The sequence below is a fragment of the Littorina saxatilis genome, linkage group LG2 (assembly GCF_037325665.1).
Source record: "Littorina saxatilis isolate snail1 linkage group LG2, US_GU_Lsax_2.0, whole genome shotgun sequence".
Lineage (NCBI taxonomy): Eukaryota > Metazoa > Mollusca > Gastropoda > Littorinimorpha > Littorinidae > Littorina > Littorina saxatilis.
In genome coordinates this window covers 36,080,791-36,096,295 of record NC_090246.1, presented here as the reverse complement: position 1 = coordinate 36,096,295, position 15,505 = coordinate 36,080,791, and the positions used below count along the sequence as shown (strand labels likewise).

General features: G+C 42.1%; 2 protein-coding genes across 3 annotated transcripts in view; one reads left to right on the top strand and one right to left on the bottom strand.

The window, feature by feature from the left end:
* LOC138958878 (long-chain-fatty-acid--CoA ligase 5-like) overlaps positions 1 to 5,738 on the top strand; it is a 35,814-nt gene extending 30,076 nt beyond the window's left edge. For both annotated transcript variants that reach the window (XM_070330191.1, XM_070330192.1), the window contains exons 18-22: positions 403 to 456; positions 1,335 to 1,424; positions 1,913 to 2,014; positions 2,490 to 2,561; positions 4,762 to 5,738. In XM_070330191.1, the coding sequence (XP_070186292.1) occupies positions 403 to 456; positions 1,335 to 1,424; positions 1,913 to 2,014; positions 2,490 to 2,561; positions 4,762 to 4,902 (459 nt within the window). In that variant the 3' untranslated portion in view covers positions 4,903 to 5,738. The remainder of the gene's footprint in view (positions 1 to 402; positions 457 to 1,334; positions 1,425 to 1,912; positions 2,015 to 2,489; positions 2,562 to 4,761) is intronic.
* Positions 5,731 to 14,591, bottom strand: LOC138958877 (uncharacterized). The gene is made up of 2 exons (XM_070330190.1): positions 14,473 to 14,591; positions 5,731 to 12,433 (listed from the first exon to the last, which is right to left on the bottom strand). The coding sequence occupies exon 2, from the start codon at positions 12,351 to 12,353 to the stop codon at positions 8,781 to 8,783; it is 3,573 nt and encodes a 1,190-aa protein (XP_070186291.1). The 5' UTR covers positions 12,354 to 12,433; positions 14,473 to 14,591; the 3' UTR covers positions 5,731 to 8,780.
* Positions 14,592 to 15,505: the final 914 nt, after the last annotated feature.

Genomic DNA, 15,505 nt, shown 5'->3' with positions numbered 1-15,505 from the left:
TTCGTACATGGACGCAAAAAATGATGTCAACATTGTCATTGACAAAAAGTTGGTTAATTGCATTGAAACGAAAATATCTGTACGCAACCAGATATTGTCTACGCCACTGAGAATCATTTGCTATGTGTTTATGTTCGCCGAAGTACATTTCTTAATATTGAGTGATACCGAATGATGATTAATCAGACAGAATAATCATATAATGTTCATGCACATGAACACCAAAGGAAATTGCATTTGCTCACGTTATCTTTCTCACGTTATATACATGTAGTTGTGTTCGTTCGTGTCTCTGGAGGAGCTACTTTATATTGTTGAAAAAGCGAAACATGTTATCTCAAGCTGGCTATTATGTTAGCATGAAACTAGGGAACACTTTTATTTTTATCTATTTATTTTCAGAACGGAACCTTGAAGATAATTGACAGAAAGAAGAATATCTTCAAACTTGCACAGGTACGTACCGCTGCGAGTATAACGTCATCACTCGCATTACAAAAATCTCTTTCAGTTTTCTTTACATATAGGGCCTATCATTTGTAGGACGAGACAGAGACGAGAGGAAAATATAGTACCACAATTTAGTACCCCACAGCGGAAGCTTCACCGAGGGGTGGAAGGGGGGATGAAAGGTGAGAACTCAATCGTGACTGGTGATTTAGATCAGGAGACAGGGTCCGGGGGAGAAAAAAAGATTCCGTGGTTTACAATAAAAAACAAAACAAGAAAGGTAGGTTGTTGGAACGTTCGTTATTGACAAAACAATAATTTTGAATTTTGGAACGTTTGCAGTCTCTTTGTTTTGGGATTTCCGTGGTTTACGTTTTAACATATAACTTGTATCAACGCTTAAAGATACCTTCCTTCCGTGGCACCATTTTTCTTGCTCCCTGCCATGTGTTACGAAGCAAACCTTCGTAAGAAAAGTATTCATTTCCTCATGTTTACAGTGGAATCCCAAAGTTAAGACCTTAAAGAGCTGAGAAAATCAGGCCTTAAAAGGTGGAAGTAAATTTACAAAGGTTATGAACTGAAAATATGAGACAGCAGGGTCTTAAAGGGGAGCGAGTCTTATATCAATTTTGTTGCGGGTGGGCAAGGGGGTTGGGGTCAGAAAAGAGGGAGGGGGGGGGGGGGTCCACTGTCTTTTGTCTCTTGCAAATCTTGTTTGTTCATTGGAAGACCAGTTAGACGAGGGGCTTCTGAATATTAAGTATTGTATTTAATTTTGTTGATTAAACCTTCCATTAATTTACCATTCTTGCTTTTATCTGAACATGCTAATGGATGTGTGTCCTGCTCATGCACAGAAGAATTATTTATTCGTGTTACAGGGGGAGTATGTAGCGGTGGAGAAGGTGGAGAACATCTACCTGAAGAGTCGTTTCGTGGGCCAGTGCTTTGTGGAGGGTGACAGTCTCAAGGTATTGCTGTTTTTGTTTTGTCTATGCACGACCATAGCTGTTCTGCACACAGCTGATGCTGTGCCAAAGCAAGCTAGCAAGTCCTACGTAAATATTTAAAATCAAGCCAGCAAAAACATTTCAAGGTAGCAAAACCCCCCCTTTCAGAAATCGAAGCAAGCAATCCAGCCCAGCTCCCCCAATGAAGCAAGCAAGCGAGCAATTTCTTTCAAACAAACCAAACCAAACATACCAGCAAACACGCAAACCCCGCAACAATCAACCTATAAGTAAACCAATCAACAAACTTGACAATCCATAATCTGCGAACTAAACGGAAAAGAAAAATGCGCTTTATCAGTCTGCATGCCTTTTAAAAACTAAGTGTACAGGGTTTGGATGCATTGGAAAGTATTACGTGTCTTTCGCAGCCAACGATGTCTTAATGTAGAATTTATGTTTTTGAACCATTTTTTAGTCACAAGCAATTTAAACTCTTTGTCTACCAGCCGTCTTTGATGGCCGTAGTTGTGCCGGACGAAGAAGTGGTCAAGCCTTTTGCTGAGAACAACGGACTGCCAACTGACCTGGTCCAGTTCTGCAAGTCAGAGGTCAGGGGTTTATGTGTGTGTGTGTGTGGAAATTCTGTAAACAGGAATGAGTGCGTCTTGGCAGAGATACATTGTAGTATGGTGTAGGTTCGTGGTATGGTGTGCGTGTGTGTGTGTGTTTCTTTTTGTTCTTTGTTATAAGTCGGTTGTGAATATAAAAGCTTACAAGAAGAATGTAACAGTCCTTATTAAAACCAAGTAATGAGTGAGGAAGGAATAAAAAACACAAGAAAGGTATGTTATTGAAACGGTAAATGTATAAAAAAAAACCGTTACGTTCACTGATCTTTGATCCAGCGGTCTTTTAATTTGACAGACAAACATCTTATAATACAGAAAATAAACTTATCTAAAAAAATGTCCACAGGCTCTTTTGGAAGACACAAGCGAGAGAGGAAGGAAGAAACAATTAAAGGGAAATAAGAGAAGCGTAATAATATTTGGAGTTCATGTTTTTGTGTAATTACAATTGCAGAAAGCGAAAGAAATCATCCTGAAGGACATGCTATCCAAAGCGAAGGGGGACCACCTGAAAGGCTTTGAACAGGTGCGGATATTTGTTGTCCAGAGAGAGAGAGAGAGACAGAGACAGAGAGAGAGAGAGAGACAGAGACAGAATCCTGGACAAATTACCTCTCATATCGGCCTTAATTGGACCATCGCGAAGAGATTTTGTTGCGGTCAGAATGCAATAAAGGAAGTTCTTCTTTTTACATTTAGTCAAGTTTTGACTAAATGTTTTAACATAGAGGGGGAATCGAGACGAGGGTCGTGGTGTGTGTGTGTGTGTGTCTGTCTGTGCGTGCGTGTGTGTGTGTGTGTGTGTCTGTCTGTCTGTCTGTGCGTGTGTGTGTGTAGAGCGATTCAGACTAAACTACTGGACCGATCTTTATGAAATTTTACATGAGAGTTCCTGGGAATGATATCCCCGGACGGTTTTTTTTCGATAAATGTCTTTGATGACGTCATATCCGGCTTTTTGTAAAAGTTGAGGCGGCACTGTCACACCCTCATTTTTCAATCAAATTGATTGAAATTTTGGCCAAGCAATCTTCGACGAAGGCCGGACTTCGGTATTGCATTTCAGCTTGGTGGCTTAAAAATTAATTAATGACTTTGGTCATTAAAAATCTGAAAATTGTAAAAAAAAAATTTTTTTATAAAACGATCCAAATTTACGTTCATCTTATTCTTCATCATTTCCTGATTCCAAAAACATATAAATATGTTATATTTGGATTAAAAACAAGCTCTGAAAATTAAAAATATAAAAAATTATCAAAATTACATTTTCGAAATCAATTTAAAAACACTTTCATCTTATTCCTTGTCGGTTCCTGATTCCAAAAACATATAGATATGATATGTTTGGATTAAAAACACGCTCAGAAAGTTAAAACGAAGAGAGGTACAGAAAAGCGTGCTATCCTTCTCAGCGCAACTACTACCCCGCTCTTCTTGTCAATTTCACTGCCTTTGCCACGAGCGGTGGACTGACGATGCTACGAGTATACGGTCTTGCTGAAAAATTGCAGTGCGTTCATTTTCATTCTGTGAGTTCGACAGCTTGACTAAATGTTGTATTTTCGCCTTACGCGACTTGTTTCTTTTCTTTTTAATAAAGAAAGTTCATATCTCTGTCTCAAATTGCTTTGCTTAATTTGGATGATCATGAAAATGGCTGTGACAATTTGATCACATACCTGTTGACTGCCACGTACGTTCGTCCTGTCGATTAGTGGGATGACCACAATCTGGTTTTGGGTGCAGACACGGTTGCTCTTATGACTTACACTGTTACTTTTTATATTAGACGTTAAGCGTACAATTCAACTACCACCACTCATTCCGTAAGAGATTTTAACCAAACTGTCACTTTAATGATCTGGAATACAATGCTTGAGGTCAAACTGTTTCAGACCATGGATATCCAATTTCACACAGAGCATTTTTGTAAACATAATTTAGACATTTAAATGAAGTCATTTTTTCTTTACTCCTTAAATAATAATAAAATCTACGATTGCCAACCATGCATTACAACAAATAAAAAGAGCCCTCACGGAAAATATATAATTCCAATATTTATAGCGGAACTGGCCAAGGACATCGACATTCATCACAGATATTTGTGACCCTCCACCACGGAATGAGTCGCATGTCACCTTTGCATGATTTTCATATTTTTACATTTTCCTAAAGAGTTTTTTATGCTCTATCCAGTGGTGAAAACCGTTTTAGAAAAGAGCAAAAACTGTTTGAGTTATAAGCCTGTGACTAAGGTGACCCTCACACTGTTACCAGACACTCCCCGGACTTATATTAAGCCAAGCGCAGAACCGCGCGAGGTGACATGCGACTCATTTCGTGGTGGAGGGTCATATTTGTTTGTGTGAACGCATTCGGAAAATCTACTTCATAATTAAGAACAGTTTTAAATCACATCATTACATACTCAGGTGTTTAAGGATAAAAACACCAATGATCGCCATTAATGGCATATAGGTGATGCGACCAAAACTACGTGACGGGCAGCAAAAACACGTTTAATCCAGTGTGTGCACGTGTGATGGAACTCTTTCAGGCTGTTTCAGGCCAAAGACATCCACATTCGTCCCAGACATTTTTTATGAACACAATTTTCAATCTTAATTACATCATTTCATTTTCAGGCGATAAAAACATCAGTAACCAAAACGTTCAGTTTAAACACTATTATTCCAGTGTGTGTGGTGGAACTGTTTCAGGCCAAAGACATCCACCTCCACCCCGAGCTGTTCACTGTGGAGAGCGGCCTGCTGACACCTACCATGAAGAACAAGAGGCCCGCACTGAGAAAGTTCTTCAAACAAACCGTGGAAAATCTCTACAAGAAACATCAGTTGTAGCGTCCTTCTCTCAGTTTCCGAAAGAGAAGAAATCCGTTTTGAAAATGCAGCGCAGGCTTAAGTTTATGAGAAATCCTTGTCAACTTCGGTAGATTCTGTAGCCTAAGATTGTCCCCCGAGTACGAGCCCTGACTTAAGTATGCAAACACGAAACCAAGCGTCGAGTAACTTCGTACGGAAGGACAATACAGTCGCCTTCGTATGCCCATAAGAAAAGACGATCAAGAAACAAGCACACAAACAAATAAACAGAATTTTGGTCAAATTTGTTTTCAGACACAACACGAACAAGCCCACAGACGGACAAACAGTCAGCCAACAAGCCAGACACACACATGAACACACACGCGCACATACATACAAGAGGTAAAACAAATTTATATCCTCAGTGTCTTTGAACAAAATAAAGAATAGTGACAACAGTGAGTGTCAATTAACTCACGTACACATTTGTTGTTGTTGAAATGATGAGTGCAATGAGAGATGAAATGAGGAAGTCAGATAATTTGTATGTGAAGTTTTTTCGGGTCTTTGAAACGAACGGACAGCCGCACAAATGATCAGAACGTAAGACAGTGTTTAGCGCATTTGTCCTACGTGTATGTATGATTCTATGAACTATGCAGTGATTGTTTTATACATATCATTTACCTCGCGATTTTTTTTTTAATATCTATCGATGCAGTCTTCCATGTTTACTGACATCGTCGTAACTTGTTGTGAATAATGTCGGACTGCGTAAAATAAAGCCATGATGTGTTTTGAATTTGAGTGCCTTGAGGAAATGACTATGTAACACTGTAAACAATCTGCATTTGAATATATATTCAATCCGTCATTTGTCTTTGTTTATTTGCTCGTGCGTGTGAGAATGTGTCTGTTACCGGTCTCTGGAAGCAAGATGTATCCTTCTGGTGAACGAACAAGGTCGGACCAAAGGGGACGGCAATAGACGAATTCCGAAAATAACTCCGTCGGGTTTGTATGGGTTGTGGGAGAGAGACTAGCTTTTCTTGCAAAACCTTCGACTAGCAAAGGAGAGACCAACCACAAGTTAAAGGCACAGTGCAGCTCACAGCCTTCGTTTTGCGTTTTTGCCGCAGCTGAGTGCATTTACAGTTCAAAAATCCTCCTATGGTTGTAAAACAAACCCAAAACTACCCAACGACGACATCTGTGAAGCTCGACAGTTTCTTGTTCACGCGAGTGCATAAATTAACCTAGTTATTACGTGGTGTTTGGTCGGAGTTCGATTCAACTGAGTGATTCCGGCCTCCATTTTGTTTTACACAAACTCATGATGACGTCTGACATAGTTTGCTAAGTGACGTGTCTTTTTGTGCATGATGTGGTGATCTACCTGATCTAAATTTAGATCCAAAAATAGGTCAAGACCAGCCGGGTCGGAGTACGAAATTAATTCGTAAAAAAAATCGCAGTTCTTGACTCTTTGGGTGCAAGTCAATGAAACTTGGTAGTTCTTCTAACGGATAGCTGCCTGAGGTATGACTAAAAGCCCCAGGGGCTACGTGCACCTGGATTTGACAAGTTAAGTACCTTTAAGGGTTTGTCGGAAACACGTGCTCCGGTCCACGTGTTTCCGACACTCCCCTCGCTAGTGATGGGCCCCTGCTTTGTCGGAGGTTTTGCAAGAAAATGTCACTCTTTCACAACACCTTCAAGCCCGAAGGAGTTATTTCAAAAAATCGTCTATTCGTGCAGCAGACTGTAACGCCGAGTTGCTCACTACAGATACTTTAACCCAGGTAAAGCAAAGCAAAGCAGAACAAAACCTTACCAAGTCATGCCTAATTAATCAACAAACAAACAAACGCTGTAGTAGCTGGGGAACCCAATAAGCAATCCACCAAATTGTGTCCTACACATAATTTCCCCATTTTGATGACAGGGTCACCGTCTCTGACACAAGTGCTCAAAAGAACAACAAACAACAACTTTACGATAAATGGAAGAAAAGTGTGACATAAATGTGACCGGCAAGGCAGCCTGCAACAATTGATTAAAGGCACACAATTTTCCGTGTTACCGACTCTGCTCACAATCTCAAATCTGTCCCGGCTTTTCCATTGGATAAAGGCCATCCATCGCTCCACTTCGACACATACAAACAACAACAACAAAACATCGTGACTGATTTGCGCAGAAGGATGAAGTCTCTCAGATTGACATTGGTTGCTTTCAGGAAATTCATTTATAAAAAAAATAAAAAAATAAAAAAATAAAAAAATAAAAAAAACTGCACAGAAAGCACTTCTTGAAAAAATAAAAGAAAAAAGAATACTAAGCGTCTTTTACAATGTTTGTTGAACAATGCCACTCAGCGTCTTTTACAATGTTTGTTGAACAATGCCACTCAGCGTCTGTTACAATGTTTGTTGAACAATGCCACTCGGCGTCTTTTACAATGTTTGTTGAACAATGCCACTCAGCGTCTTTCACAATGTTTGTTGAACAATGCCACTCAGCGTCTGTTACAATGTTTGTTGAACAATGCCACTCAGCGTCTGTTACAATGTTTGTTGAACAATGCCACTCAGCGTCTGTTACAATGTTTGTTGAACAATGCCACTCAGCGTCTGTTACAATGTTTGTTGAACAATGCCACTCAGCGCAGAAAGCACCCGGGCTGCTGGTTTTTGGTACGGGTCCAAGTGGAGGGCTGGTCTTGTCCCATGGAAACGCCCGGCGAATCGTTTTCAACGTAAGGACTGCGCCTTTAACTTCAATCTGGAATTGCTCGGCGTTGAAGACACAAAAACACCACTGATGAAATGTCTAAGATTCTATTGTGGATATGTAATCAAATCAACACGCAAATAATCTATATGTACACATTTGTCTTCAAATGAAATTTGATGAACACTGAGCGTACTTTAGTTGACCCAACCCCCCACCCTACCCCTATCCCAATCAGAATGCACTTTTGAAAACAGGCAACACGTTCATGCAGAATATCCCTTTTTTCTCTTTCTTATTTTGTGTTCTCTTTGCTGCCTTACACCATCGCAGCATAGCGATTCGTCTTCCTTTTCCATTCATTAGACTGGAAATCACATAAAAAAAATTTTTTTTAAAAACCACGCAAATAATCATACCTGAAGAGTGATAGAAGAACAATATAGAACACAAACAAAGTTACTTTATTTTTACAGTAAATTGGAGAGAAAACAATCTTTGTACCAACTTTTGAAACTTAATTTCAAGCAACGTGAAATTAAAAGGGTAAAAGTTATAAGATATTTCTAAAAAAACACAAAAAAGTCACATCTAAGGTAAGGTATCCCTCTAATGTCGGGAAAAATATCAATACCCCGCTTCTACTACCCCATCCAATTTTGATACACACAAAAATGATTCTAGTCTAGTCTACGCCTAATTAAAGTTATTCAAGAGCGACATGACAGTCTGAAAGGGAGTTTTTATGTAAGTTCCAGGATAGCTTCGGAGAGAATTAGCTCTAATTTACACGTTAATGTATGAAACTTGAGTGTGGGTTATCAGCTAGACTTGTGCACAACACAAGAATCACCACTGAATACATTAGTAAAGTTTGGAAAAGAATATATTCGATTTATCTAATTTCAGTCAGTTCCGTATAAAAGCTGTTTATATTTATAATTTGACAAAAGACCTATCTTTATTGTTATTCCTTCTCGGAGGCAGACCTAAGCCTTAATGGTAAGACGAAATGTTGCCTTTACACATGAGATGTTTTCACCACATAGATACAGAAACACAATGTCATATTTCCTCACCAACTACTGTGTCTATGAATTGTAATCATAGAAACACATAACTGTTGTTTTCGCTGGAAGTTCCATCTTGCCAAACCACTAGCATAAGATCTGAGTCCTCACCTAATATACGAACATATGCTGCTCTGCCAGGTCACGGTGTGTCAGGTGTTGTGACCAACCCATTTCCTCATACACGTCCTCCAACGTCTTCTCTCCGGCGTCGAATAAACGGAGCAACTCGTTCAGGAGACGCGTATCCAGTGAAGAAAGGTCCACGGCGTTCAAAACCAGGAGCAACCGTTTGATGCTCGCACGACCTGCCGCCACGCCGTCAGACTCGAACGTTTCCCTCATGGGTTCGTCCTTGCCGTAGTCTGGGTGAGTGAGGTCTGAGAACAGCACGTAGTTCTTCATGGACCACGGCAGAGGCAGGTCGAGCATGACGTCCCTGTGACGTCTGCTGCGCACGTCGAGGCAGCGTGAGATCACCAGGCGACACTTGGACTTGAGGGTCCGCGGCGTGGTGGCCACTTCTCGCAGGTACTTCAGGGAGAGCTCCGCTCTTCGACGCCTGTCACCGGTCAGCCAAGGCAAGACACCGACCTCCTTGCCTCTGAGGGTACCTGGGGGCAGTTCCAACACTGTGTGCAACCTGAACAACTCTTTGTATGAGGTTGCGCCGGAGTCGTACAGCATCCCCCGAATCAATGGATAGTTTGACACGATGGCTGCCTCGAACGGCGAGATGAGCCTTTCTGTCCATGTGTGCTCTGCTGGCTCTAATTTGAAGGTGTGGAGCTTCAGCTGCTTCTCGGTAATGGCAGGCTGGTGCGTGCTGAAGCCGAGTCGGATGCATTCCTTGATTTTACGAAGACTTGGCTGGAACATGGCCTGTAGCAAGGCCGTTTGCCCCTTCTTGGAGACCAGTAACGGGTCGATCCCTCGGCGAATGAAGTAATACAGAACACTGGGATCAACAAACCTGCAAGCGGCATGAAGGACAGTTTCTCCCTCTTTGGTAATTCCCTTGCTGACGTCTTGGCCCCAGAACAAGGCACACTCCATGATCTCGATCTGGTCGTGCGCAATGAGTTTTTGTAAAGGCGTTTCACTCTTGGGGCTGGGCTGGTTGATGTTTCCGTGAAACTGAACCAATAGCTTTACTGTGTCCCAATCTTTTTCCTGACACGCGTAGTGGAGCACTGAGTATTTGTCTGTGTCCAGCGGAAACTGGTTGCCTCCTCGAGCCACCATCTTTCTCACGCTGAGAAACTGTCCTTTTCTCGCCGCTCTTTGCAAAGCTGTGTGGCCGTCGGCGTCCTCCATGTTGATGTCGGCGTAGTGACGCTCGCAATGGTCGACAACGTCCCACTCACCGTGTTCCAACGCCTCCTGCATGACAGTGTCACGGTGCGCGATTCCTGTGGCGTCCTTCTGTTCCACCAAGGCTTTCAGTACCTGCCATACTTTGTGTCTGTAAGCCCGGCGAAAGAGTTCTTTTCTCTCCTCTTCGCTGAATGGTTGCTGCATGTACCTGAGCGCCTGCCACACCACGCTGCCTTCCCTCCTGGCCATGGCTACTTGCATCACCTGACGCCTGAGGACGTCGCCCACGTCGTACTCCATCGCTCTTGCCACCAGGGTCCACTGGTTCTTCTTCATCAGTTGTGGGAGAGCTGTGACACAAAGATCTGTATCTACGCCCTTCTCCAGTAGCTCTCTGCAGACCCCCCACTGGACTTGCTGGACCTGCTGGACCATTTCTCCGAACAACAGGTTTCGCTGCTCAGTGTTGGATCCTCGTTTCACGAGCTGAATCACGACAGGCCATGCTTCTTTCCCCATGGCTGCTTTCAGTGCCATGGCAACGCGTAAACTTCTCTTGCTGTCGCTGCTGTGGATGACACGATACAGAACAATGCCCCATTTGCTGCGCCTCACTGCAGCCTCAAACGAGATCCTGGTTTGGCGGATTTGCCGCTCCAGTTTGGTCATCTGATCAGATCGTTGCATCAAAGCTGTCAGTTCCTCGTCTTTAGACTGATTATTTGACCGAGTTTGGGAGTCTTTTGTAAAAAGGTAAAGTTTGTCTTCAAAAGTTGACCTCAAGAATTGGCTGATTTCGGTCACGTCAGCTCCTCTCTTGAACATGCGACGCACCAGCTTCCAGTTGGCGTATCTCCCCACTCTGTAGTGCACGCGTCGTGCCTCTCTCTCCAGCAGGCCGTGTTCCGCGAGCTGCAAGAACACATCCCATTCCTTGCCTTCAAACGCTGCTTTCAGCGCCTGTCCTCTCTGATCGTCGTACAAAGTATGGTTGGTCATGTGTCCGATGAAACTCAAGTTCTTCTCTATTGCTGTTTGAAACATGTCTCTGCGGACGTTCTCCCAGACACGAGCCAAGCAAATGTTTTTCAGGATCCCCCAGGACGAACTGTTACCCGACCTCGCCTGTAGAAGTTGGAATCTGATGCATTCGTTCTGTACGTCCTCAAAGAGAGGAACACATGCTAAGATCGTAAGCAATTTCCTGTCCGTGGCATGATTTCGTCTGCTGTTCTGATATTTGGATAGAAATCGTTCGAGAGACACGAAAATCGCTCTTCGGTCCGGTTCGTTTCTTTCAAAGCAGCGTGTCATCTTTGAGCTCCATTCGTTCAAGTAAGCTTTGAACGTTGTATTAATGGCGTTGCTGTCACCACTATTGTGACTGTTGTCAAGAAAGCAGATCACATCATCCTGTATTTTGTAGATCTGCTCAAGGTTTTCTTGTTGTTCGCTGAGAGCTTGGTGATCAGGGTCATCGTGAATTTCGTTTCGGTCTTCCCTCCCTAAAACATGAATGAAGGAAGCCGAAAATAAAATGGCAAAAGAGTCATCCCAATCAATGAAAGTCCTCATTGAAATCACTGGTTTTCGGATGCTATGCCTGGTGGCTTCGTAGATGAAATGGTAAAACGCTTCATCTTTGCAGTGGTTGACGAAGTTCCAAAAGACAGCGTCAGAACAGTGTTCAAACTTTGTATCTCCTGCCCACTTGCATAGAATGTGTGTTACTAGTTCTTGGTAGACAACATTTGCGATTATTCTGCGGTCTTTGGCTGCCAAATCTTTAAACAACGAATCGTACCTCTTAAGTTTACAGGACAGCCACACATCGCGGACAAAGCTAGATTCGGGCGCATTTTCAATGGCAATTTTCACAGCTTTGTTGTGCATGTCCTCGCTGACTCCTCTCTGTAACACTTCTCCAACAGAACTCCACATGCCTCGCTCTAAAGCCTTATCCAGAACAGATTCGAGGTGACACTTAGGGCAGTGTTTTAGCATGTGCCCCCTGAACACGTTGTCGCTTGCGTGCTTGCTGGCCTCTGTCACTGCTCCAATGCGAAGATCTTTGGTCTCGTCACGGTCTAACAGCTCACTGACAGCTTTCCACAGACGACGTCTCACCAGCTCAGTCAGTACCATTTCTGTTTCCCATTCCCCTGTGCGAGGAAGAACGCGGTCAATGATGTCCTTCTCCTTGCAAAACGTGGCCGTTTCTTTCAATGCTCTTTGTCTCTGTTCGTTGTTCAGCTTTCCTTGGTCGAGCAAGGTCAACACCGTCTGCCATTTTCTCCGCGTCAAAGCCTCGTTCAGCTGACTGCAGACGTCATCGTCACGTGAGCTGACAGAACTTGAGGACGCCATGTTTTGCTTATGCTGTGGATCAAGTGTAGGTGTGTCCAGGGTATGTATGGGTGTGTGCTTACCATCAATCCAAAAGTCCTCTGAAAAAACAGAAGATTTAAAGATATAACCACAAACAAATAAAAAATAAATAAAACAAGTCGCGTGATACGCTATCAAAACATCAAGTCAACCGGTCGGCCCGAAACTAAAAGATCAACCCTAAGGACCAGGATTCAGTCACCACCCAGACTTGCAAGGCTTGACTAGACGAAACCCGAAGACCAAGATGGGTCCCGATGCAAAAACCTTCACATGTGCAGTTTCATGAAGATATATCCAGAAGTTTTCTTGCTTCACGCATACACAGACGCACGCACACGAGTGTGTATGTATGTGTGTTTGTGTTTGTGTGTGTGTGTGTGTGTAATAATATCAAAAAGTGAACACAATAATGGTCTCATTGCATTTTTTATCATTATTTGTTGAATCTAAAAATATACACACATATGATGTTTCTTTTCAAAACTAAAAGACAATCGGTTTTATGCAAATTAAGTCCAATGTTCGCATGATTCGCGGAGACCAGGTCGACCCGGCCGTCTCAGGTACCGGTTTCGACTAGCTTGGGCTTACTCGTCTCACTGACTCAGTAAAAAACAACAACAACAACAAAAAACAACAACAACAATTAGTGTTCAATTTCATTATTTTAAGCCGACGGAATTACTAAATACATGTATTTGATATCGCTTCACGCGACTTGTTTCCTTTTTCTCCGGTCTCGAGTGAGCTTTAAAACGAATGGCAACAAGGCTACAGCCATGTGCCTGTGCTATTCATACACCACATACCTGCTGAGCCTAAAACGGTTTGTGTCAACACGACACTGTTTTCAGAAATACCCTCCAGAGCGTCACAAATCGATTTTTATGTGCTTCGTCTAGTGGTTGCACAAATTAAACATTCGGGCGGGGTGAGGGGGTCGTGGCATGTGCGTCAGTATGCGACAGCCAGACACAACGAGACAGACAGACAGCGGACAGACAAACAGAGAGAGAGAGAGAGAGAGAGAGAGAGAGAGATTCAGATTCAGATTCAAAACTTTAATACAAAGGGATAAAGGTTTTAGGCAATGCCTAATCTTCCAACCTGTCCCTTTTAGACATACATGACATTATACATTACAATTATATATTTATATAACATGTATTGAACAGCCAAACGAATAACTAATTAACTAAGAATTTGTAATCAGGTTAAAAGTAACAAAACACTAGTTATAATAACGTGGTTCATTGATTAATAAAATGATGATTAAGATGTTATGCAGTAACAGTTATGATTTTAAAGCGTAGGGAGAGAATTATTTTTGACAAAGATATTTTCGAACATTTTTTTTAAAAGATGAAAGGGTTTGACATGTTTTACAGTACATTGGAAGTATATTCCACACAAGCGATCCCCAGTAGGATAAACTAGATTTATACAAATCAATGCGTGGGAGCGGTAGCGTATAATTCAAAAGCCTCGCTCTACCAGGAGGACGCTCAAACAGGTCTTGGATGTATGAAGGTGTTTCATGGTTGTACATTTTAAACATGAAAACACTAGCATTTAAAAAGAACTGCTGATGTAGCGGAAGAATGTTCAGTTGAGTGTATTTTTCTTGAGTAGTCATATTGGGATCTCGGTTTAATAACTTTACACCTCTCTTGTGAAGTGTGTTTATTTTCTTTATATGAACATCACTGGCATTGCACCAGACAGTAGATGCATAGCAAATGTGAGAGAGACAGTGTGCGTGGAAAAACATTTTGAGGGCATCCACAGAAACAACGCACCAGAGCTTGGAGAGAGAGAGAGAGAGAGAGAGAGAGAGAGAGAGAGAGAGAGAGCGAGCGCGCACAGATTCACAAACTAATAAATACTTTCTAATCTCTGTGTAGTCAGTACGAATTTACTCTGGGCGTTTTTTGGTCACGAAACGAGACTGCGATTTCGAGTCTATTGGACTGTCAGTTTCGGCAACTTCGCGCGTTGCATACGTATGCAGGCATATTGGCTATTATAGTGCACCAGTTGTACAGAGAGGCAGAAAACGGAACAGAAATCAATGTGTCGAGATGTACAGCCTTACCTACATGTACAGAGGATACATATAGCGCAGTCCGTGGCTTGTACAATCTGCCATGCTTCCGGAGGGGCTTCCTGAGAATAAACCTTCTGTCGTATAATAATACGTCCGTGACATTCAACCAGAAACAGAAACTGCGCAGCAAAATCCATAGGCGCTTTCAACCGAATTCTTCTTTCTGTTATATTATAACGTTTATTTATCTAGCTAGTTAAAGTTAATCTCTTTAAAATCTGTTTGCGAAAATTCGATTTTAATGACAACTTGAATGCGCAAACTCATGAATTAATGTTTAAGCTTTCGAGCTGCAATGCAATCCCATAGTCCGGACTTTGTCAAAGATTGTTTAACCAAAATGTCAACCAATTTGGTTAAAAAACGAGAGCGTGACAGTGCCGCCTCAACGATCAAAAAAGCCGGAGATGACGTCATCACAAAACTCACACACATACACACACACACACACACACACACACTGACACACATTCATACATTCATACTTACATACATACATACATACACCACACCCTCGTTCGATTCCCCGTCTGTGTTAAAATATTTAGTCAAAACTTGACTAATTTATATTAAAAAAAAAGAAAAAAAGAAGCAAAACACACACCCACAAACATCTTTGCACAGAACACGCACACACACAAATACGCACACACACACACACACTCGCACACAGACACACATAACACACACAAATACGCACACACACACACACACTCGCACACAGACACACATACATCGGGAGACAAACCTCGCTCTCCGCTCTTGTTAAAACATCCAGTCATTACTTGACAATGTAAAAACCACACCCACGAAATGTTAATTCATTGACAAGTTTTATTAAGGACAAAACCAAACTGATTGGTTGTCCTGAATTATGAACGTCCCGATAATTAGACCTTTCTTGTTTTTGGAGGAAAACACACACACCAAATATATTTGGTGTACATTAGCTTGAGATGTGGGATGATAATTTCACACAGTTTAAAGTGATCCGTGATGACAAAAAAATCAAGTCTCGTGA

Bases quoted from the DNA above. Each gene is read 5' to 3' on its own strand.
- LOC138958877 (XM_070330190.1), bottom strand. From the start codon at position 12,353: ATGGCGTCCTCAAGTTCTGTCAGCTCACGTGACGATGACGTCTGCAGT.